Raw genomic sequence first — 24,726 nt, forward strand, 5'->3', positions numbered from 1 at the left:
ACCCTTGGCTTAATGACACTGAGTTTGGACATCTTGTTTCTGTTTCTGTGAGGAAAGAAAAGAAAAAAAAGAAAATTCTACCTAAAAGATAGCAGATCTCTGGCAGCTGGTCATGGCAGCTACAAGTAAGTAGCTAATTTCAAGCAAGACCAACAAGTGGCAATGAAGATTCCCACTAGACTTTTGCATAGCAGCCCTTAGCTCTTTCTTCTTAGGACCCGAGGTGCCTGTGCCTACCTACAACACAGCAGCACAAACAGCTACTGACCAGCACACCCAAATGAACTTGAAGGTATAAAATAACTGCGATTTTAAATTTCAACACATAATGTATCTGAAAAATAAATTTCTACATAGTTGCCAGCTTAACAGAGAAGTTGAAATTACTAGCTGGGGGTGGGTGGTGGTGCAGACTGTAATCCCAGAATTCAGGAGACATAGGAAATCACTGTCCCCAAAAATAGTTTCATAACAAAAACATTCGCCTCTTTCTCTCAAATGTTAAGATAGCCATCTCAGATTTCTCTTATTTCTTTGAAACATTTTTTCCTATTATAAACTAATCATCAATTCAAAGTCAGAAATATAATCTTTGTGTCCACATGCTAGCTCAGTAGTTTTCATCAGTCCCAGGTTATGAATAGTGGACACAAGGCAGAGGCATTCAGAGGGCCTCACACTGCCTGACAGTATGCTCAGCATTGGTGGGGAACAACCTAATAGGGGGCAGTCAGTACATGCGGAGGGTATCTGCTTATGGTGCCACTGCTACATAAGGACTTAAAAATCAAACTCCATCTCTGGGAATTGGAGAATCTGTGCTGGGGAGAATAGCAGTGTGGCAACAACCACTAGCCAGGAAGGCGTGCAGGATGTATGCAAGCTTAAGTTCAACTTTCTCACAACAAAGTCAGTCTCCTGACTATGACATTACAGTGTCTGAATGCAGATTTGTACAGATATACTGACAACTATTTCCATCTATTAATAACAGCAACATTCAAACTACTGCCATGGTCTCCAACCTAAAACAAAAGGTAATTATACCTACCTGGTTATTGCTGGTGTTGTTACACCTCTTGTACGCAAAGTAGATTTTCCTCGAACCACCGGAACATCTGCATTTTCTGAACCTCCATTCAAATATGTTAATTCCTGGAGCTGCGCTTGCCTGATTTCATCATTATAGTCCTGCACAGAAAAGATATTGAAAATACAAAAGCACTTAGACTATAAAGTAAGCAGTTGTTGTTGTTGTTTTTTTTTTTTTTTAAAGAAAATCCAGTCAGGAAAGCTGTTAAAATATGAATTTAAAAGAGAAACCCACTGTCTAAAATAACAGGTAAATCAATGTCTCTCCTTTTCTGATGCATAATTTCCAGTTGAGATATCTGTGATGACACAGGGCCACATAGCTGAGACGTGGACACTGCTATGCACAGCTCCATTCACTCATAACTACTGAGTACCTACATATCAACTAACAGAAAAACCCGAGGGAGCTGGTCATAGCACATTCACATCAGGCAGACAGCAATGCACACATGCACGCATGCATGCATGCACGTTTAACTTTTTCACACTTCTAAACTCCAGGACTTCCTGCCTAGGGAATAGTGGCAATTACAGCAAGAGGGTCTTCCCAACTCAATCAAGAAAACAAAGATTATTAACAAAATAATTCTAGCGCAGACCTGTTCAGAGGCCCATCAGAGGTAATTCTAAACCATGTCAAGTTGACAATTACCACTAACATTATGCAGCACAAACAAGAAAATCCCAGATTTATAAAGTTGATTAAGCAATCTGATTCCTGTAAGTTTGTACTGTTTTCACAAAGCAGCAATGTCCACACATTAAACTCTGAAACTACAACTCCAGCTTGCTTCCTTCCACTTTGTAACTATCCTCAGTTCCATTTGATAATCAACAAAGACACAGAATAAACTGATAAAACTGTATCATCACTGCTGTGCAATATTTACAAACAGGAAAGTCTAACTTAGCTATCTAGTAGTCAAAGGAACTTCACTAGAGGGCCCATCTGCAGAAGAGAGACCACGTCATCAGAGGTGTAGCTCAAAGTTCCACACAGAAGGAAATAAAAGACTCAAAGAGTATTAAATTCCAGAAAACAGAGATACTAGATAGGTCAGATGGTGCTCTAGGTCAGCCTGGAAAACAGGTAGAGTATCACAAAAATGAACAAACAAATAATAAAAAGTACTATATGGACAAATTATAAAGACAAAAGGGGGACTAAGAGAAAAAGCAAAAACTAAAACATGTAAAGCCATAAGTCACTTTAAAGGTAACTTTCAATAATTAGAAGGAAAGTTGCTGAGACAATGTAACAATTTTGGGGGCATAAACTACAAATTTAGGTTTACTTTCTGGAGAGGACAAAACAAACCTTCTCACTGTAGGAGAGGCAGAGGAATGAGAAAGATCCAGGGTGTCACGTGAGTGCAGCCACACACACAGTCTACGCTGTGTTATAGTCTATCAAAAGCTCAGGGAGCAGTCTGGGGACTGGCTAACAGAAAAGCCACCCGTGACCAGTGGGATGGATGGAGAAAGCGTACATGGACTCCAACTCAGTGAGATAGAGGGAAAGTGAAGGCAGGAGCGTTTCCTGACATTTGGCTACAAAACGGTCCTCACTGACACAAGGCTTTGCAGGTTCAGAAACTGCAGGGGGACTTCAAACTGGAAAACCATGAGCACACATCAGTGTGGGGGAGGAATTCAGGTGTGCATTGAAGTATTTATAAGCTGAGTTAAAATTCTGAAAGAAACAGTACATTTACAAGCAAAACTATGTCTTTTCTCCCTGGCTTTCCCCAAGTACAAAGCAAAAAATAGATTCCATGGAACAAAAGAATCCCATGAGCACTGCCAAGAAGAAAGCTACGGAAACCTGAAGGAGGGGACGCACTGAAATGAAAACCACCGCTGTTGCAGACAGCGGCAGGGCTCCACACAGAAATCCTCTCCCAAACCTATCTGTGCCTCAGAGTGGTCATCCGCATCTTTCCATTGTTCCCAACTGTCTAAAATAAGACTGCTAATATCCTATCAGCCATTTTGCTAAAAATGTGTGAAGATTAATAAATAATTTGCAAAGCACATTCTAAATAAAATGTGCTAGAAAAATGCTATACTCGCCCTGTGGAAAACTGTGGGAGGTGAGACGGCTGTAGATGGCTGAAAACAGACCTGGTTAAAAGATCACGACTGACACGCTGTTTAGACATCAGTAAAAATTTGGGAAAGTCAGGTTAAAATCATTTGCCCTAAGTAAGATTAAATGTTTATAAGAGTCCATGTTAAACATTACTTTTGCAAAACTATTTTAAAATACAGATACCAAATGACTGGATTTATGACTATGTGTTTTTTAAGGCAGTTTAAAAAGATTTGGTTGGTTTACACTTGTAATATCAGATGGGCAGGCGTGACAGATACATCAGTGGTGGTTTATGGACTCAAAACTTTTAACTCTCCAGGGGAAAATAAAACCACTGAACCAGTTACAAGTGCATCACTAGTCAAGAGTAGAAAGGGATTGGAACTGTAGTCCCCTCCCCTCCCGCTCTGTGTCCAGTCATATGTGCACATGACTTTTCTACCCAGTGAATTTCACGTGCTATGTGAACCTGGAGAATGGGGAAAGTTTCTAAGTGACTCATTAAAAGTACGCTACAGCACTGACTGGAGGGCTGCCCACCCCCGAGCCTGATGACCTCAGTTCAATCCCTGGTACCCCATATGGTGGAAGGAGAGAAATGACTCTCGCAAGTTGTCCTATGACATTCAAAAGCTGAAGCACGTGCACTGCACAACAGTTAACAGTAACATTGGAATTCAGTGTCTTCTCAGACAAAAAAAAAACTATTCAGAATTATTTCCCAAAATAGCACAATATTTATGTTTAAGGTTTTCTTGGGATCATTGCTGATATTGTAACTTTAGGAAATAACTTTGACTCTCATTATTTGAAGACCAGCTAAATAAACTTAGAAATGTGCACACAATGTAATACAAATATATTTAAAAAAAAAACAGTATCATGAAACTTCACCGAAACAAATATACAAAATCACATAAATTTGAAGAAACAAAAAATAGTGAGTAGAGCTGGTATATTTTAGATACTGAGGAAAGTGTCTCTATGAAGAACAGTCCAAGTAAAACGGCTCAAAGACACCATTTAAGGAGTCTGAGAAGGGATTCAAGCAATACAATAAGATGAAAATACAATAAAATCACTCATGAAAAATTGCTAGATTGCAGGTGAGAAAAGAAGAGTCTGAGGCATGTTCACCTGGGGATGACATCACTCCTCCACTTCAGCCAGAGCATGAAGAACCCACAGCTCTGAAGAGGAATAAAGAAAGGGTAAAGCACTCCTTGCCAGCAGTAACATGGCCACTGCAGTCAGAACTTATGTAGTAAATAAATGAGGAAGAACAACAGGTCAGCAAGCCTGACATGGCCACCTTCTAGGCAAGCAACACACTGGCTTACCAGGGGGTAACAAAATAGAGCCCAGGAAAGAGCCAGGCAAGACTTGGATAAGCTGTTGTGCACACTTGCCTCACAGGAGTCTGTGCAGAGGAGACATCAAAGACTGCCAGCAGGAAGGAAACACAGGTAGACATGAAAATGAACCATGCTGGAGTCCATAAAGCAGAGCAACAGGAAAATCAATTTAAAACAGGCTCTGAGCACACATCCCTTGGCCAACCATTGGTGACAACTAAGCCACGTAGACACACAACATGTTCTCTTCTGGAGGGACAGAAAGAAATAAAAACAAGAGAGAAAGACATAAACACACCTAAAAGCATGAAGGGCGCAGAGCCCAGGGATTTAGTTCAACATAATTGTAGGAGAAATGGAAGACAGAATGCCAGCAACAGCAGCTTTTTGGGAGCGAAGTACGCACAATTCAGATTTTCTGTGGTACGTTATCTAAATTCAAAAACAACAGATAAAGAGACGTGCAAAGAAAATGTGAACAATTCTTGTAGAGGAAAAGCAGGCAAAGGCAACAGTAAAAGAAGAGATGAAAAAGTAAAGCCACTGCTGGCAAAATCCCCAGAGAAGCTGCTCAGCAGAACTGGGATAGTGAACTAGGGAACCTGAAAGCAGGCCATTTAAATAACCCCACCTGAACAACAGAAAGGGAGAAGAAAAACAAGCCTGCAACTACAGGACAGGAACAGACAAGCCAACATGGACTGACGGGCAGGTGGGTCATTCAAGGTGGAGCAGAGAAAAAAAAACTCAAAGAAATAACAACTGAAAACATCCCACATGTAAAGAAAAATATAAACCTAGAGATCGACAGAGCTTACCCATCACAATCACGACAGACGTGATAGCCACCACATTCAAAGCCAAACTGTACACACAGCAAGAGAACAAGGTGTCAAGGACAGAAGCAAAGTGACTCCTGGAAGTAAGGGGCCACAAATCATACAGAGGAATGGCCAAAGAACTGTGGGCACAAACTGCCAACCAAGATTATAAAGCCTACTCTCCACTAAGTAGGGCAGGTAAACTCATTTTCAGAAAATCAAAAAGGAAGCAGGTCTACTTTATCAGAAAGACTAAAGTTAGTTCTTCAAATTCAAACCTTGGGCAGCTCCATTCTCATGGAAAGTAACACTGAAAACGACAAGGGTAAAAGCACTTCCAATCAGCCAGTCTTTCCTGGTTACTGGCATCGAACTTTAACAAACTAACAGGAAACCATATTTTGCAATAAGTGAAGCGGACAATATATGAAGATGGAATGAACGCAAACTTGACCTTACAGACTGACCAGTGTGATGTGCTTCTATCAGAATAAAGGAGGGAAAACCACAGGATCTTTTGATCTCAGTAGCAGTAGATGGAAGACTGGGGAGCGAAGTGGGGATGGGGTGACACACACAGAGACAAAAGACACCAAGGAAAATATCACAGGCACCTGGTGATCTTCAGCAACAGTGTGATAGGTATGTCACAGAAGAATCCTAATAATTCAGATAACTAGGATTTTATTTAATTGCCCTCTATTTTTTTAATGCCTCTATTTTTTCAAAAGACTCTCTAGAAATAGTAAAACTCCCAGCAAGATCAAAGAGTAAAATCAATATGAAGAAGACCAATTGTACCTATAAATAAATGTTCCATTCCCAACACTATCAAGAAACATAAAATATTTGGAAATGAGGCTAGAGAAATGGCTCAGCAATTTGAGTATTTGTTGTTCTTGCAGGGGACCAGGGTTTGATTCCCAGCACCCACACAAAAACTCACAACCTTCTGTAACTGGAGTTCTAGAGGACCCAACACCCTCTTCTGGCTTCTGTGTGCAGTGCACACATAAAAATATAGACATGCAGGCAAAACACTCATACACATAAAATAAAAATAAATCTGTTAATATTTGAACATGGTCTTTACAAAATAAGGCAGGATTGTACTCTGAAAATAAAACTACTTCTGACTTTAAATAATATTGTTTTTGAAAATGAGAAGTATTTCATACTCATAGAAAAGAAGACACAAAGTTAAAATTAACTCCCAACTCATCTACAGATTCAACAAAACACCTAGCAGAATCCTTGCTAAACACTGTAGAAGTTGGAAGCTGATCCTAAAGCAAACTTGGAAATGCAAAGGAGCCCAGACAACTGTGAGAAAGGACAACAAACCATGGCGCCTGTCACACCTGCCCTGGGGAGAAGGACACAACTTACACCACAGAGACAGAGGGTTTGGGGTAAGCCTGGCTAACCTTACTGAGAGATTTAAAAAAAAAAGGAGGAAATCAACACAAAGTTGGACAATTACATAGCCAGACTTCAAAGTTCATAGAAAGGATGAAGGAAAAGTGTGCAACTGGATTGGAGCAGGCTGACTATAAATCAGTGGGGCAAAACTGAGAGTCCCAAATACAAATCGTGCTAGGCAATTCAACAGAGGAACAACAGAAAAGGTCAAATTTAGATTCTAATCTCATACCATACACAAAACTAATACAAAGTGATTTAAATGGAAATAATCTTATGAGGTGTTCTTGTTTTGTTCTGTTTTGTTTTTTTTGGAAAGCATCTCGCTATGTAGCCCTAGCTGGCCTGGAAATTGGTATGAAGGTCAGGCTGGAGTCGAACTAACAGAAACCTTCCTGCAACCCAATGAAGAGCTTAAAGGGGCATACTATCACACCTGGCAGAAAGATCGTTAAACGAAATACTATTAAACATGTATAAAGAGATAGCAGAAGATACTAGTAACTTTGCTGTGACAGTTTTTTAGCCAGTCCAGATTCCGGGTTAGAAAAATAAGACCCTACCTCCTGATGGAGGACTATAAAGGCCATGGGATGTACCAACGCAGCCATCTATGGAAGAAGGAGTCCACCCTATGTGCCACAGCTGCAGTTTTTGTCATCTATGTGAACAGACGGTTCCCAATGGCCTGTCAAACTACAAACTCTGGAGGGAAGGGACTCTCATCACTGGCTTACAAATGTCTCCCACTTCAACATAAATGTAATAATTGATTCCTTGATAACATTTATGAACATGATCCACACTGGATGTTAACTCCATCTTCCAGCAGAGTCCAGCACTACTCAGCACAGTCTCACTGCAGACAGCTACCTGGCAGATACGGTGACTTCTCTGCAGCATTTATCCATAGAGACAAGTTTAGCTTCTCATGAACACACAAAAGGCTCTTTTCATGGCTATCGAAGGCAGGGATACATTCTGCTATAGAGAGGGAATGAGCAGCCTCCGGCTACAATATTCCCTTTAACTCATCACTTCATGGCAGTGCCTGGTGTCTGCAAGTTCCCCAACAGAACACACCCTGGAAGCCCTTGTGCTCTGAGCATCACCACAGGCATGTCTGCATGCTATACTCAACCATCCACTAAGGTTTCTATTTTCCCCTAAATGACAAATTCCTAGGGACTGCTTTTATTTAAGTCTGCATGTCCCATACCACTCACAGACTAGGCATATGAAGGACATTAATGACTAAGGGACAGCATGGAATTTATGTGGTATTTTCAGGATCACATAAAAACTTACCTTGGAGTCCCAAAATCTGAATTAATGATTCTGTTCTTCCAATATTTTAGTCTTATAAGCTTGATAGCAATATTTAATTTGTCTAAAATTCCACTGTTTTAAAAAGAAGCACTGTGAGGTCTACAATACAGGACACATAGGAAGTTCTTAAGAGGGACGGTTACATCAGTAACAACTAGGAACCAGATCATCGGGGCTTTGGGGAAAGACACAACCTTAAGATACAAGTCAATGAGCAGTGGAAAGTACTGACAGGGATGAGGAACTTCTTGATCTCCTCCAAGGCGTGTCCCATTCGGGCATAAGCTTCCGCTGGGGGAGCGAACACTTCGATGAGCACGTGCAAGTCGTCATTGAGGTGGAAGTATTTCGCTTCTCCACTTTTCCTCAGCTCTTCCTCCTAAAGAAAATCCCATTTAAAATGTGACATGTTGAAATAGGAAAAACAAAGCAAAGCAAAAATTGCCCAAAACACATTTGACACACGCTTGTCATGGAAGACTCCGCAACAATTAGCACCCCAAGATGGTTTTAAACTACACATTTAAGCCTATGTTTCCCAGGTTCTCAGGAACCCTGGACAGGCAGCCTACCCTGCTGGGATTGTCTGCCTGTCTGATGTCGCACCTAGGGAATCACCTGCCCTTGCCACCTGCTGACTCCTGTCTGCTCCTGCCTGCCCCATTATCTACCCTAGCTACGTACACACCTCTGTTCTACTTGGCTAAGTGCCCAGCTCACTTCTGCACTATTGATGCTCATTGTATAATGGGGCTAACACCAAGCTCTACCACAATTCAGAACATTCAAAAATGTTTCAACCTCACTTCATTCTTTCTGGTTTTCCCTCACTAGAAGGCGACTGCCAGAGAGCAGACCCTGTGTGCCCATCTTGCCTGATGATTATGAAATGCTGGATTGTGCTTTCATTTTTATCCCCAAATTCAGCTGGATTGTGAAGGACGCTGTGTGACTAATCACTGTGCAATCCAGAGTGAGTTCCAAAAAGTTGTCCCATGGCTTCATAATGAAGCGAAGTGTGCTGCTTGCGGAAGGATGCAGACTTGACTGCATGATGTTGGGCAGGTGCCTTTATCTTCTCAGGAAGAATTTTAACATGGGGCAGCACTAGCACACTGTCACCTCATGGGCCTGCTGACGTCACACTCCTCAGGATAGCATCCAGCATGCTATCTACAGCGGGACACACCTATGACACAGGTGATATGACTGACACCAATGAAGGCCCAACAGAGCACAGCACCACTGCAATTACAGGAGGGCAGCCACTGGCAGGTGTCAGCCTGACTGTAGCTTCAGCAGTGTAGCAAATAAATGAACGTAATGAGTTCTTGTTCAATTTGCTATAGTAGAACTTAATGTGATATTTTTTCAAGTGAGAGTTTTAACACTAAGTAAGGGCTAGCTCCTCAGAAATAAGCATGATTAACTGAGAATTTATGCAGGCTAAAGTTAAAGTACTAAAAAGATCAAGTGCAATCAATAGCCAAGCGTTCCAGCAGGGAAGAGCTGGCTCCAGGCCAGCAAATGGGATACTGATGGTGCACACCTAAAGGGAAACCTGGTACTTAAACTATCAGCTGCGGTTGCTTTTGGTGAAATGTTTGTGAGGGTTTAACTGATAGACCACATGGTGGAGGATCAAGCATGGCAAGGAGGAGGAGGAAGAGAAAGCTGCTAGGGTGAAGAGGAAGCTTTGAGAGGGTAAATACCGCATAGAGCTTGCTATGGTTTGGATCCTGGGTGTCCCTCACAAGTCCATGTCTCCAGAAAGGTGACTGGGAGAGGTGTCTTGGAGCCAATTCTTCACATCACTTAAGTGTGCCTTGGGAGAAACAGCAGGTACCAATCCCATCCTCTCTCATGCTTCCTGACCGTAAGTGGGTGTTTTTGCTGGCCTACACTCCACACATGATATGTGGTCTTGCTATAGATCCCCAACCCATCATACAGTGGTACCCCAAAACTGGAGCAAGAATAAGCCCTTCTGCTTTGGTAAGCTGGTTATTTCAAGTGTTTGCTACAGTGACAGCAAGCTGCAAGCTAACACAGATGAGCCAAAAGTGCCCATGGAGGTTTTAATGCACATAGCCAAAAAAGGGCACTACATCCAACACAAAGATACACAGTTCAGTTTCTATGGGATTCAGGTTGATAGCTGGATACCAGTAAAACCTGAGAACTGTATTGGGAGCATTTGAACAAAGATTCCAATTAAATACCCAGATGCCAAAACAAAACTGTGTCTTCTCACCCAAGATGTCTATCTAGTTAGCATCCTTTTGCCTGAACCATGGAGGCAGCTCCTTGCAAGGAGAACATACTTGTCAAGGTTATTTCTCCCTCTTGTTACCTCCCAGCCTATGCTCACACTCCTGCTTGCTCCCTGAGTCTAGACAAATGGGGTATAGGTATATGATGATAGTCACATCCCTTGTCTTCTCAGGATCTAGAACATTTTTCTAGAGGGATGGGATGAGGATATGATGTAATAAGAAAAAAAACCTCTGAAGAGATTGAGAATTAGCAGACCTGACTCTAGCACTGCTCTCCTAAGAGCCACCATGCACAGTAGGACATGGATCAAAGGACAAAGACTTCTGGTTCTATCCCACCAACAGGGCGTGGGTGGAGCGGAAAATGTACAATATATTCTCCTCCTCTAGTTACTCTGTGGCTTGACAGATTGATCAGCAAAATGCAGAACCACCAACATGTTAGCTGACGGATCCATGAGGTCAGAGACAGAAACAGGAGAACGGCCAAGCGGGTGGGACATGCTCTGGGACAGAGGTCTGAGCTTGTGAACAGGGTACCTGTACAGCAAATGCAGGGCAGACTCTCAGTGACAGGCATCAGGAGGAACTACAGGGGCAGATGTCTTGGTGCTCCATTCTCCAGACAGCTCAGTGCTGCTCAGGTAATACACAAAGTCACCAGAGTGACAAGGCTGGGGTTATTCGTTATCACAACAGATTCCTCTTTCTTGAGGATGACTGGTTACTGGCATTCTAAGGTGCCAAGTGTGCCAGCAGCAGAGAACACCGCAGCCTTATTAGACAGCATATTCTGAAAGGATCACTAGACTTTGATAGCAAGCTGGTGGTGTGAGGATTGCATTTACTGCATCGACAACCAGGCACAAACTATGACCGTGACTGCATACAAAAGCATAACTGGGTGAGAGCTGCCGTCCCCGCTTCTTCCCACACCTGATGAGGTGTGATGTTAACAGGCCCACTAGGTTAGCTTCACACTGATGCATTCTACCCTAAACTTTTTGGGGTCCTGGAACTTCTATCTTAAACTTGGTATGAGTCTGATAGACATGTTTTCCATGTCCATTAGTGCTGCTCTCAGAGCCTCAAGGCTTCACTGTGTTAACCTAACAATGTTACTGATTCTTCTGGGTAATCCAGAGAATGGCCTAAGTTACCGAGCCTCAGTTTTATTACAGGTACAGCAAAAAAAATACTATCATCTTTCATACTTCCTAAGGACAACATGGAATAAAGGCAGATTTCTTATATTAGGATACAACATTTTCCCATAATTCCATTTGAGCGTCTACTTAACTCTTAGATGCTAGGCATTAACATTAACATGGCAGGTGACAGACAGACATGACAAACATAATAGTACATGACCAACAAGGTCTCCATCGTCTATGATCAATATTACCTTTGCCTTGTCTCTCATGGAACCTTTTCCAAGGATGGACATTTTTGTCAGCGTTTCTTCTTGTAAGCGCTTCAGAGAATTGCCACGTGGACCCAAAAGCTTCCCCACAAAGTTGAACTAGGAAAAACAAACCATCCATATTTGTAACATTCAAGTCTTAAAGTAGTTTACCAGCCTTGAACATTGGGAAACACTGGCAAACACCACTTATCACTAACAAGCATTATCTTCCTGCTACATAAATCATACTGTCATGTTTTCCACAAACCACATAAAGTGATACCAAAGATGTAAAGTTTAAAAAGAACCTTGTGAACTAGCCATTTCAGTGACAGCGGTAATTACGAATTTCTTATCAACCACAACCAGGGTTAGGATGAACATCCAGGTGAGAAAAACGGTCCTGGAAGGGGACCCATGGGTTCCTGGGTTTGTCAGCACTTAAGAGTTTGTTCACCCAATGGATGGACTAATCCAGGTGAGTTCTCAGTGACTGACAGAGGAGTCACAACAGAGTAAGTCTCTCCCAGAGTAAGCAGCTGTGAGAACTCAGGAATCATGGAATCAGAAAGCTATGGTTTCTTGGACAAGCAGGGAAGAAGAGAGTTAGTTACTGCACACAGGCTTAGACTGTTGTGCAAAGGACAAGAGGAAAGGAGCCACTCACTCTTCCGGGGTCATCTGAGGACTGGGTGGTTTGGTGAGAATCAATCATTCTAACATACTTAGTAAATAACATACATACAAGAAACACCTTGAACAAAGGCATGCTAATGAGAAATGTGCAGTAAGTTTCTAAAGCTTTTCCATAATTGAGACAAATTACAAATATTTGTGTCGCAAACCAGAAACTCAAGCAGCTCACCATTTCTCTTTGGTAAGAATTCTGAGACCACACTCAGGACACTGACTACTGTCTTAGTGATCTATGCCATGGCTGTTGCTGTCTTATGGGAGGAACAACACTCAGCAGCTGATCTAACTAACTATGGCAGTTCAAGTGACTTCCTTGAAATCAGAAAACTTCTAAAGTTGAAATGGCATTTTTCATACTCATTTTTAATTTTATGGGTCTTCAAAATTCAGTTTCATCTTCACATGGAATTATTCCTTACTTTTGAAATTTAAGTATATTTTATATAGTTTAAACTTTCAAAGAAATCACATGGCAGGATATCAGCCTCCTGACCCATTTGTGTCTGCCTGTTCTTGCCATCCACTCTGCATCATCTTCTTACATCTTTCTACTGTTTGGACAGTGAACCCCTGAGCTTGACCTCCAAGTTTAGACAGTGGATCACTTGAGTTGGACCTCCAAGTTTCTATTATTTTTCCTCATTTGGCCCTTTTGAAGAATGCAACTCTATTTCTTGTATAATGTTGATTTTTTTATTTCCTTTTTAGAATGTCCAATTAATAAACAAGGTTTTCTCCTTTGAATTTTTTTTTGATTTTCACAATTCCTCACTCACCCATTTCAAATCCATGAACTCCACTTATTGTTACATCCACCATCCCTCCATACACACGTGTGTGCACACAATCTGCTGAGTCCATTTGAAACTGCTCATATGTATGTGTGAAGACTATGTTGAGAGCTAACCACTTGGGATTGGATAGCCTACCTTCTCCTTCCTCACAGGAGACTGACTCTTCCTCTCCCCGTAGCCACTGATAGCCTGTTATTTAATTCTTCATCTGGGGATGGAACCTTGTGGGATTTCCCCAATGCAGGATAACATGTTAATGGGCACTGTCACTTTTCAAGTCTTGTTTACACAGCCATTTTTTGTTACTATTCCAAGTGTGCAGCTTCCCTGTCATGTCTCTGAAACACTGCCTCACAGATAAGTCCTGGTCCACCCCATCTTCCTTCATGATCCCTGAGCATTAAGAAGAGAAGCTGCATTATCGATGTGCCTGCTGAAGCTGGGCTCTCAAGTCATTTACTCCCTCCATCTTGACCAGTTGTGGATCTCTGTAGAGGCCCCCATGTACTGCAAAAAGCTTCCTAGTTGAAAGGTGAGAGCCACGTATGTATGGGTGTATGGATAAGTATTTAGGATGCAGTTAGAAAGTTATACTGGCTTATTTAGGAAAGCAGCAGCAGCAGGTCCTCCTCTAGGGTCCATGACCACACCAACCACGGGTAACAGTTGGGTAGGGTTACAGTAACAAGAAACAATTACTTTCTATGTCGAGTCTAACTGCATTTCTTGCTATATAAACTAAACTGTTTGAAAACATTTCCTTGGATTCTTGGTACTGGAGAACATACTTTATTCAGCTCTGAAATCTCCACCCCAAGGCCCTTTCCTAACCCTCCATGAAGTGCCAGAAACAATCTAACCCTGAAATGAACAAAGTGTGTGGGGGAAGGGGGAAGCAATAAAAGTAATAACCTTAGGATCAGGAACCTGAGCACCTGTCATCTTTTATTGTTATGTTGGGAAAGGCACATCTAAATCAGTAAAGCTGTAAGAACACCCTTTGGACAAGAAGAAAAAAAAAAGGACTTCGGAACACGCAGGTCCTGTCCCTGGGGCTGATGCTCAGAGGTAGAGCACTTGCTTAGAATGCAAAAGGTCTTGGATCTCATCACTGACAGCACACAACAAACAAAAATGTAAAAACCATAAGTGTGCTTCCAATGTTGAGTCCTTCTGCTAGCTCTGAGCTCCTCCAGGCTGTGCCTTGCCTTGAGTGACTCCACTGTGGATGCACATGCTCAGAGAGTTACTCTGCATCTTGCTATGGCAGCAACAACTATCTTCTGTGCAGAGCAAACCAAACCACCGTGCAGACCGATAGCTATAGTATTCACACAAGAAAGGCATTACTACCTATAACTTACCAAACATAACCAGAAGTCACACACACACGGACATATTGAAACCATACCAGAAAACTCAAACCTGAATACACCAGACCAAAGATGGATGCAAAATCATGAAAGAGGAGAGTACCTTAGTATCTGCCTTTTGTCATTTATGTTAAGAAAGTCATATTTTTCTCCACCTGTAATCAATCTTTCAATCTTCTACATCTACATAGAAGAGATGAACAGAGTTTCAAAAGTTTTCTTCTAGACTCCACAATTGCTCACATGTGTTTCTCTTCTGGACTTCACAACTGCTCATACGTGTGTTCATACACACACACACACAATAAAAATTTAACTTAAAAAAAACTTAAAGTGCTAGAGAGGTAAGAGCACTGGCTGCTCTTCTGGAGGTCCTGAGTTCAATTCCCAGCACCCACATGGTGGCTTACAACCATCTATAATAGGACCTGATGCCCATGCGCAGCACTCATACATTAAAAAAATTTTTAAAAAGACTCAAAAATACTTACAGGCACACAGTAATGATATGTCTGTGCTAGGGGAACACAGGAGGAGCCATCTACCCCTCAGCAGACCATCCAAACACGCATCCTTCTCACCATGTCCATTTTGTACACATCCTTAGCAATGTTCACCTGGTCCCCTACAGACACTTGTCCTGGCATCTGTCAGCTCTGTGTTTGCCTTCAGTAACCTCGAGCCCTGTCTCTTCTTCAACAATCCCTCTGTCATTCTGCAACATCAGTACACATCACTGTACAGAGTCTAAAGTTAGCATTAGGAATGGGCACTGGAATAAAGAGCTTAGGGTCACCAGGGACCATACAGTCACAGAAATGGGACTGCTTGGTGAACTGATGCTGACAACAGGGACCAGCTTGTGAGCTCACTGTCACTGGGCAGTTTCATACATACAAAATTGAGTGGAAAATACAAACCCAAATTAATACTCAAGTTCTATCAGTAACTACTGGGGCCTTAAATACAATCAAGCATAGAATACACCACAGGGACAGATGGCAGGACCCAAATTTCTGGACTATAAGTGCTAACAGACCAAGACTGTCTTCTATTCAAGGACGTTATAAAATTTTAATGTGCATTTAAAATTCTTAAAAAGAATATATATCCCAGGACAATATAAAACAATTGAGGTACAGATCAAACAATGTTAACATATTCTCTAGAGATGAAGCTGCATTATGTTCAAAAAGAGGCTTCGGGTAATTTTTTGGTGTTTGAATATAATATAAAGTACACATTAAAAACTAATTTGAGAAAGCAATAGACTAAGAAGCAGGTGAAGCAGACCCACAGATGGGGGTATTTCACACAGAGGGCCACCGTCAGCACCTTCAGCACATCACTTCAGGCATGCCCAGGCCCCTATACCTCCCATGTATGAAGGTTTATAAAAATGCACATTTACATCTTTAAAATACCACTGTTGTGCTACCACTGGTTGAAAAAAAAATCAATGAAGAAAATGGGTGTGGGACTCAGCAGAATATCCTGGATGCAGAGATAATTTCAGCTGAGGAACGTGTTCTCATGACATTCCCACTGCACCTGGAACTCTCCAAGTCACCTCCATCACTCCTTCAGATTCTGGCCACCACCTCTCTGACATTTAATTCAGCCTTCAGCCTCTATTATTTAATGGGATGACTGCTTTCCACCGTTAACATTATAAATTCTCTTAGACTATGCAAAACCTACTTCGATTTTCTATCTTTCCTGCATAATAGCTTCTCAGTAAATACTTATGAAATTAAAGCTTCTTTGCCCCTCAAATCTAATGGTGCCGCTCAACAGTTTATGTCAACTTTCTTTGCTGCTGAGATTATTGCAACATATTTAAGCTGCCAATAAATGCTATTATTTCAATGTCTTACTTTTCCTAGCAAATATAACTATTATTTGTGGTAAAGTACACCACTGTTCCATCGAGTGTTGCTTTTAACATGGGATTCGCAAATGGTAGAGAACCCAGTGTACTCAGACATTACCAAATCTTTAGAAAAAAAATCAATGGGGATTACAAGTAATTTCTCCAGATTCTATGAGCAAGGAGGCAAAGATGTGGGCAGTGACTGACATGCAGGTGACACACACTTAGAGACTCCTCGCTTACATACTTCTCATCACCATTCAATCACAGTTGAATTTGCAGGTGGAAGATGTATGTAAGATAGCTGGAAAACATTAATTCAGAAAATCAAAGATCATACTAGGTTAGAAAGCAGGGGATTAACCGGAGGATTTAAAGTCAAAGGCAAGAAGTGGATGTGGATAAGAGGCTCTTACTCCGGTGTGGGTGAGCGAGGGCAGCATCCACAAAGTGAGACAAGACTGAGAGAAGGGAAGATGAAGGGAGTAGAAAATAGGGTGGCGGCTAATGAAGGGGTAGCAAGCAGGCAAAAACTACATCCTGGGCTGGGGACAGGCTCTTAAATAAACTGCAGTACTTGTTTACTGTAATAAAGAAAACAAAACAAGAGGAAAAGATCCAAAACAGTCACGAGCACCTACAGGCTCAGTTTCGGCCATCAAGTCTGTCTACATTGCATCCAAATGGAAGAGCCAACAGGTGTATGGCAGGACATTTAGAGAACAAGCGACAGGCTCGGGGCTGATGGACACAAGAGCAGCATACAAGACAAAGTCACACTAGCTCCTAACGCCAACTCTTCTTCCCACTCTGCAAACAGGCTTCTGAGCATACATACTTCATGCACCTTTTAACAGCAGTGCAGTTATACGTATTACTTGTTTGCGTGAACGTTCAGGATTTTGTTTATGGTAGACATTACAGTGTGAAAAAGGGAGTCATGTGATGCAGATATGCTGCTTCTCCTCTCTCCATCTCCACCTGTGTGTCTGCTTCTGGGTCCCACAGTGGGAGCTTCTCTGCTCTGCTCTGTCACCCCAGCCCGCCAGGATGGATGGAACCTTTGCAGCTGTGGCTCCAATCCTCACTCCCTACAGCCCTGTGGAGCGGGTATTCCATCAGAGCACTGCAAATTCTAATGCAGATGCTGATCCCATCAGCATCTTAATGAGAGGCCTGTGGTCCCAACTTCACTGCTTTAGCCAGAACTGCCAAGGATAGAAACCACCAAAATGCCCATCAGGGAATACAGAATTTAAAATGTGAGATATATACAGAATGGAACAATGGTGACACAATAAAAAAAAATCACATCACTGTGACAACACAGACTACTAGAAAGAGATTTATGCTAAATAAAATACACCAGCTACAGAGACACAAACCCCATGACCTGTGTGGTCTCTAAAAGAGGTTGAGTACAGAAAGAGTGGGTAGGAAGGGGAGGGCAAAGCAGGGGCGATGCTGATAACAAGTTTTGGATAACCAGGAGCAATTAGTTTGTGTGATCAACTGTATAGCAAGGTGATACCAATGCATGTATCAAAATGTTAGAAGTAAGGATTTTTCATGTTACAACAGAGAAATGGGTGTTTAAAGTGAGGGCCAATTCACTGCACGTGATCATAGGTAGCACTGTATTCCCACGCATTTTCAGGAACCACACTGTATGAGTGGGGGGTGAAGGACCACAGGGGGCCTGCTCAAGCTGGGGCTCATCATCAGGTCCCAAAATATATTCATAAAAACTGCGCTGTTCCCCACAAATAAACTAACCCCCAGACAAAGTAATAGAGATCATTAACTACAAATGGTACCATCTTATTTCTACAGGGAAACTGTCACTGTCAGTTTTACACCTAAAACAAGAGTTTCACATAAATCCTCTGGGGAAGAAGCTGCCTCTGAAAATCATAACCTTTAATGTATCCATGTGTTATATATTCACCACATACACACACTAAGACTAACAACTTCCATAGGGTAAACTACTGAAGAGCTGGATCTGAAACTGCCTGTAATCCACTCCAAGGGAGAAAAAAAAAGGAAGAAGTCAGTAAACATTAAGACCTGTCTTAATGCATCCCCTTCAACACGAGATTGCTTGGGCCATGCTTCCTGAAACAGAGCCCCACATCCTCTAAGAGAGCTCAAGCCACTCTAGTCTAGAAAAGTATGCAGTCCCTCTAGCTTCAGTAGACCCTATACTATCACCCTTAACCAATTCCTTCATGTCTTCTATTCAAATCTGCGTATCTTGTGGAAATAATATTTATGACCAAATGAAATAAATGACTTGCAATTTCCAATGCATCTGATCTACATCCATGCTCAGCAGCTGGAGGAAACACCAAATGTCAGCATGGCTTATTTGTGATCCTGGCACGGATGACCTCTGCAAGAGATGACCTTCCTCAAAGCAATACTCTATAAATGTGCCCAAATGACCCTCCTGTCCTCTAATCACCTGTATTTCCCACTCAAGTGAGTTTGAGACGGTAACTGAATCGCGATAGTTTTCCCATAACAAATTCAGTTCAGGAAAGACCCTCAAATGTCAGTCACAAAACCAGTGACAGGAGAAAATAACTCATTAAGTTTAAGGCCTTTTATAAACTAGAATTCCACACCCAACAGTTCTCTCTTGCTGCTGCAGCTCAAAGCCTGCAGCCAGTATCAACTCCATAAGGAACTGCACTGTCCCTACAGCTACTCCGAGGGGCAGTCTTCTACTCTCCTCTAATTGAGAGCTAACTGACACTAGCAGCTCTACACACATTCATACAAAGCTGCTTGCAGAGGGTGGCTAGGAGATGCTGATGGGAGGCACCCAGCCTGCCACACACACTCTAAACAAATGCGCTGTGCCTAAATCTGTTATTCACAGAAATTACATATCTTCCTATCTCAAAGTTGATACTGAAAAGGAATATTAATTTTAAGAAACTATATTTATGTATTACTCTACACAGGAACTCATATATAACAAAGTATCAATTTCAAAGTTATTATCATGTACCCAAATATTATTAAAAGGAGTTGCTGTGTCTGCTTATCATCCTATCCATCCTATGTGCCATTTTTGCTTAGTAACGTCCACACTTTCTATTTATATAAAAATGTATCTGCCGAACTCTGTAAAGAGTAAAGCTGGTCACAGTGTGAAACCTACAGGCGTCAACCATAAACTGTCCATGTCTGAACAAAAAAATCAAAGTCGACTATTGTGAGCCCTGGAAAGCAACAGAAAACAGGCACATTCTGAAAGAAGAAACCCGAAAGGGTTAGAACAGAAGATCTGCGAAGATCTCAGGCTGCCTGTTACAATATACTCTGGCTTTAGATGCAAAGTCAAGCTTTAAAAAAAAAAAGAGTTCAATTCTTATTAATTACAGTCTGAATAGAATCTGGCTAATTAGCTACTAACAAGACATCGGTGTAGTTCAGAGAATTGTAACAGAGCTGAGCCTTGCGAGAATGGACATTCATAATGTCTGGGACAGAATCTAGAATTACTCAACACGACAGACAGCACAAGTCTTCAAGTGAAGAGAGTGCTAACCTAATCTAATGACAAGACCAAGACTGCAGAACTAACCTACCAAGAGTTCCAAGCATCTGCTTGAATTGATGGTGTAAAGGAAGCTAGCATCTGAAGGGCTGGAGACCTGACTGTGAGCCCCAAAAGCCAGGTAAAGCTAGGTGCAGAAGCATCCATCTGCAATCCCCAGAGACAGGAAGCTGAGGCAGAAGAATCCCCAGCAGCTGTGGGCCAGCTAGTTGAAGTAAGCAGCTGGGACCAACCACAAGAGCCAGTCTGTCTCAAACAAGGTCAAAGGCCAGGACCCACACCCAAGGTTTTTCTCTGAATTCCACACACACAGTGGTGCACTCACACATTTATCAAGAGCTCCCATCTTAGACACTTAAGACACACAGACACACACACATGCGCGCGCCCCAGAATAATATGCAAAAAATCTGAAAATAACTCTTGGAGTAAATGGGGTAAAAAAAAAAAACAGGCAAGAGAAAAGTGTAATATACATGTTAATTACTGTAGCTGACATTAAAAACATTTACCTGGTGGAATTAATAAAAAATGAATACAACAGAGAAAATAAATACAACAATGAAAATCTAATCTGAAGAACAGGAGGAAAAAGCAATCATCAAACAAAAATGTAGCTAACAAAAGCAAGCAAGCAGAATGCTAGGAATGATTTGAGGACATCAGAGGGAGTGCACTGGGCCCACTAAACTCTAGAGAGAGAATCACAATATGGATGTGAAGGAACAGTATTTAAAATATGATGAAATGGACAAGCCCCATAAAAACGACTTTTTCAGAAAAACCCAATTAGCAAATATAACTAGTGTTACAACAGTCAGTTAATTCATCACCAAGCACCAGGCCAGGCAGCTCTGAGTGAACTCTACCCAAGTCTTTGAAAGAGACAGCAACGAAGAGCACTTTCTCACTCACTTTATAGAAACAACATAAAACCAATAACAAAATCCTACAGAAATATTACATACAAGTTGTAGGACATTATCACTGGAGAATATATCTGATTCTGAATCCAGAAGTATGCAAATCAATGTCTTTATCAAGTAGCCTTTAACAAAGGATTAATTCGGAGCAATCAAAACTTAATATTTAGTCTGTAAACAAGGTAAGCAATACCTAGTATTTACCACAACAAAGGCAAGAAAACATTCAGCAAAATTCGCAGTCAATGTGGATCAAAGTTCTCAGAAAAGATGAAAGGGAAGGAAGCAGCTTCTGGCTCCTACCTGGAAAAAAAGACCTAGGAGAAGCTGGGAGCTAATGCTGGCACAATTTAAAGCATGCTCACAAGTGCTCAGGGATGGGAGTGCCAAAAGCTACCTAGATCTACAGTGCCCAGAGAATTCCATCAATTTGCATTTCCAGCATTAACTTAAAAGTATCACAAATAATTTGTTTTCAAGATCCCCTGAAAGGTTGCCAAGAACACCCCCCAAAAATTACTTCACCCAACTGCTGACTGAGATGAGCCTAGCACACAGGATACACCATGAAAGATCTGATTAACAGTGCCCCCAAACAGCAGGAAGTAGTATGGACAGAACTATGCCCATATTCCCAAATAGTTTATAATTGTTTGTTTACATTTAAAGAGGTATATACTATAGAGATAAATAATTTGCTTTGGTACAGATATTGGCTTATTGATACAAATTTAAGGTCAATTTTGTTATATGTATACGTATTTCTGATCTTGATTAAGGTATTGTGAATGTGTAGCTCATTTTAAAATGTAATGTATAATTAAGAAATATAGGTTAATAGAGAATCATCTTTAATAATCAAGCTTGTAGTCATGTTCGATTTTCTAAATATATAGAGATATATTTCAGTTAGATAGGTATTCTTCAAATCTTTCAGAATATGGCACTTAAATGTTTAAAAAATTTAGGACTTTTTATGATGGTGAGGTACATCTGCTCCTGGCAGCACCAATTATTTCAAGAGGAAGATGGGCATCGAAGAGGCTCCTTAGTCATTTGGGCAAGAAACTGTTCTTGCCTGGACATGCAGGAACTGCAGAGAAATGACTACTGAACTTGCCTAAATGTGAGATGATCCTTCGGGGTTCCTGCTTCATGAAAGAGTCTGTGAGACATTCTAGAGGACACAAAAGAAAATGACTGACCTGTCTTTGAAATTTCCGCTGGAAAAATCTGCTGGATACTATGGGCCTGTGGGCTGAAGATTGGATGCCCCAGTGGTACAGAAGAACTTTGGGTGACTGTCCAGGCAGCGAGATGTCTCTGTCATTTCTAGAGTTTTGGAAGTTGCTTACAATGTTTTTCCTGTTTACTTAGGTAATATTATATCCTTCTGGAGTCTTTGATGGAGTTGAAGAATTTATAGTTATAGTTTTCCTTAGTTATAATAAAAGATAAAGTAGATATAAATATTGTAACTGTAGTTCTTGCTTGATACCTGTTTTGTTAGATGTAGTTTTGCTCTGTTAAAGTTAAAGCCTTCCTTTGTGTTTAAACAGAAAAGGGAAAATGGTGTAGGAGGTCCTTCTGACTATGTGTTGTTTTCATTAATGAATAAAGAAATTGCCTTGGCCTGTTGATAGGACAGAATTTATGTAGGCAGGGAAGACAGAACTGAATTCTGGGAGGAAAAAAGCAGAGTCAAGGAGACGCCACAAATCCAAGGCCAGAGATAGACATGCCTTGCTGGTAAGCCACTGCCACGTGGCAATACACAGATTAATAAAAATGGGTTAAATTAAGAGGTAAGACTTAGCCAACAAGAAGCTAGAGCTAATGGGCCTATCAGTGCTTTAATGAATACAATTTCTGTGTAGTTATTTTGTGTGTGAACTAGCTGGGTGGCTGGGACAAACAAGCGGGCCCTCCTCCTACAGAGTAATTGACTTTTTGTACCTACTGCTAAAGCTACAAATTATGCTGCTAGAGCCAGCCTTTACATGGGGGCTAAACTCAAGGTCTCATGCCTGAGCAACAAACATGTTACCCACTAGTCGCCTCCTCAGTCTCTCTACCTGATTTTATAAGCCATGAATGCCATCAAAGCATGAACTGTCTTGCACCTTCCAAAGGTCTCACCTCCAAACATGATTAACAGTCAAGTCTAGGGTTAAGTTTCCAACAAGGGACTGCTGAAGGACACGGCAAACCCACAGAAAAGATCTAAGTTACAAAATTTACAAAACTCATTTGAGATGCAATACCACCCTTAATGTAAAAGACAAAATGATAAAAAGATTTGTACCTATGACCTGAAAACAGCTCCTAACAGTCAGTCATCAAAACACATGCAGCCAAGAGATAAATGGGTCAAAGAACATGTCCTTCACAACAATAGGCACAAATACCCAGAGCTGTTAGTCATCAGAGCACAAGAAAAGACCAATGTAAAACAGAATGAGTAACAAAACCCCGAGAGTGCAACACACTGCAGACGGAGCCCAGGCAGGCACCATCCAACTGCTTCAACTACTTCAGGGGGAAAAAGAACAGGAATTCTTTGAAAAATTGAACGTAGCTCCATTTTAATACTTGGCATTTGGCCTGACAAATAAACCTACCTGCAGAAAATGACTTATAATAAATACAACATTCCTGCAATGTAATGTATAATAACATCCAAGTGAAAACTATCTAAGCTAGCCCCAGCACAGTAGGTAAGGATTCTCCCTCTGCAACTCAAAGAAATGAACACTACATAAACCTATGAATAAACCTATATATGACCACATATGACACCTGAGAGAAAGTCGGTGCCAACAGGTGCTTACGCATGCACGTGCCTGATACAGTTCTATGCATGTCACATAAACAATCATAGTTCTAAACCACTCGATTTCATATTTTAAATGAGGAAACTGAAAAGAAAGGCAGGTTGTGTACTTGGCTAGGATGACATGACTCCACAATTTATTCTGATATCAAACAAACAAGCAAAAGAATCAAATCACTAAGTTCACTATAAAGTTTGAACTAGCTTCAAACGTGTGTGAGCCAAATAGCCTCTGCTCCCCGGGGTTCAGGACAGCAGCAGCCCATGGTTCACGCCTTACCTTGGGAAACTGCTTCACAGGAATCAGCACTTTCTGTCCCAGCTTCATGTTCTTGTTTATCACCACGTCAATGTACTTCTCTTCATCCTTGCCTTCTCCTTTCTGAAACTTTTCTATTTCTGTGGAGGCAAAAAGAGAACCATGAAGCATGTGACACAGGCCTGCAGGTGTGGGGTCTGGCTAGCTAACTGCGGAAGGAAACCAAAGGCAGAAATGCAGACTGTTAAACTGACATCATTTTTTCTAGTAATGACACATCTCCTATTCTACCAATGAAATCTTCACAGATGAAAAAGGCACAAAGCACAGCTCTCAAAGCAGCCCTCAGCTATACGTGCAAACGAAGGGAAAAATGGACAAAGGCAAAATCAAACAATTAAACAGAAATTACTGATTAAGCCCCCTGGGAGCTCAGATCAGCATTACTCAGCACCAGCGCCCTAGTAACTGCTCTTGCCTGGCATTCTAAAGCCTGTACTGTCAAGAATTGGCTCAAAGACACAAAACAGAAGAACAAGGAGGGGCATAAGGGGGACTGAAGGGAGGAAAGGGAAGGTGGAAAATTATTCAATCATAGTTTTGTTT

At 41.4% G+C, this 24,726-nt stretch overlaps 1 protein-coding gene across 4 annotated transcripts in view; it reads right to left on the bottom strand.

Annotated features, from left to right (window-relative positions):
- Khdrbs3 (KH RNA binding domain containing, signal transduction associated 3) overlaps nt 1-24,726 on the bottom strand; it is a 139,152-nt gene that overhangs the window by 62,562 nt on the left and 51,864 nt on the right. For all 4 annotated transcript variants that reach the window (XR_005976176.1, XM_041672480.1, XM_041672478.1 and 1 more), the window contains exons 2-5: nt 24,142-24,260; nt 11,799-11,915; nt 8,350-8,496; nt 1,052-1,191 (exon numbers count right to left, since the gene is read on the bottom strand). Coding sequence is in view for 3 of the 4 variants with exons in the window: in XM_041672480.1 (XP_041528414.1) it covers nt 1,052-1,191; nt 8,350-8,496; nt 11,799-11,915; nt 24,142-24,260 (523 nt within the window). In the remaining variant the exon portion in view is untranslated. The remainder of the gene's footprint in view (nt 1-1,051; nt 1,192-8,349; nt 8,497-11,798; nt 11,916-24,141; nt 24,261-24,726) is intronic.

This window comes from Microtus oregoni, unplaced genomic scaffold (assembly GCF_018167655.1).
Source record: "Microtus oregoni isolate MIOR12 unplaced genomic scaffold, Mior012 000022F_ref0000154, whole genome shotgun sequence".
Taxonomy (NCBI): domain Eukaryota; kingdom Metazoa; phylum Chordata; class Mammalia; order Rodentia; family Cricetidae; genus Microtus; species Microtus oregoni.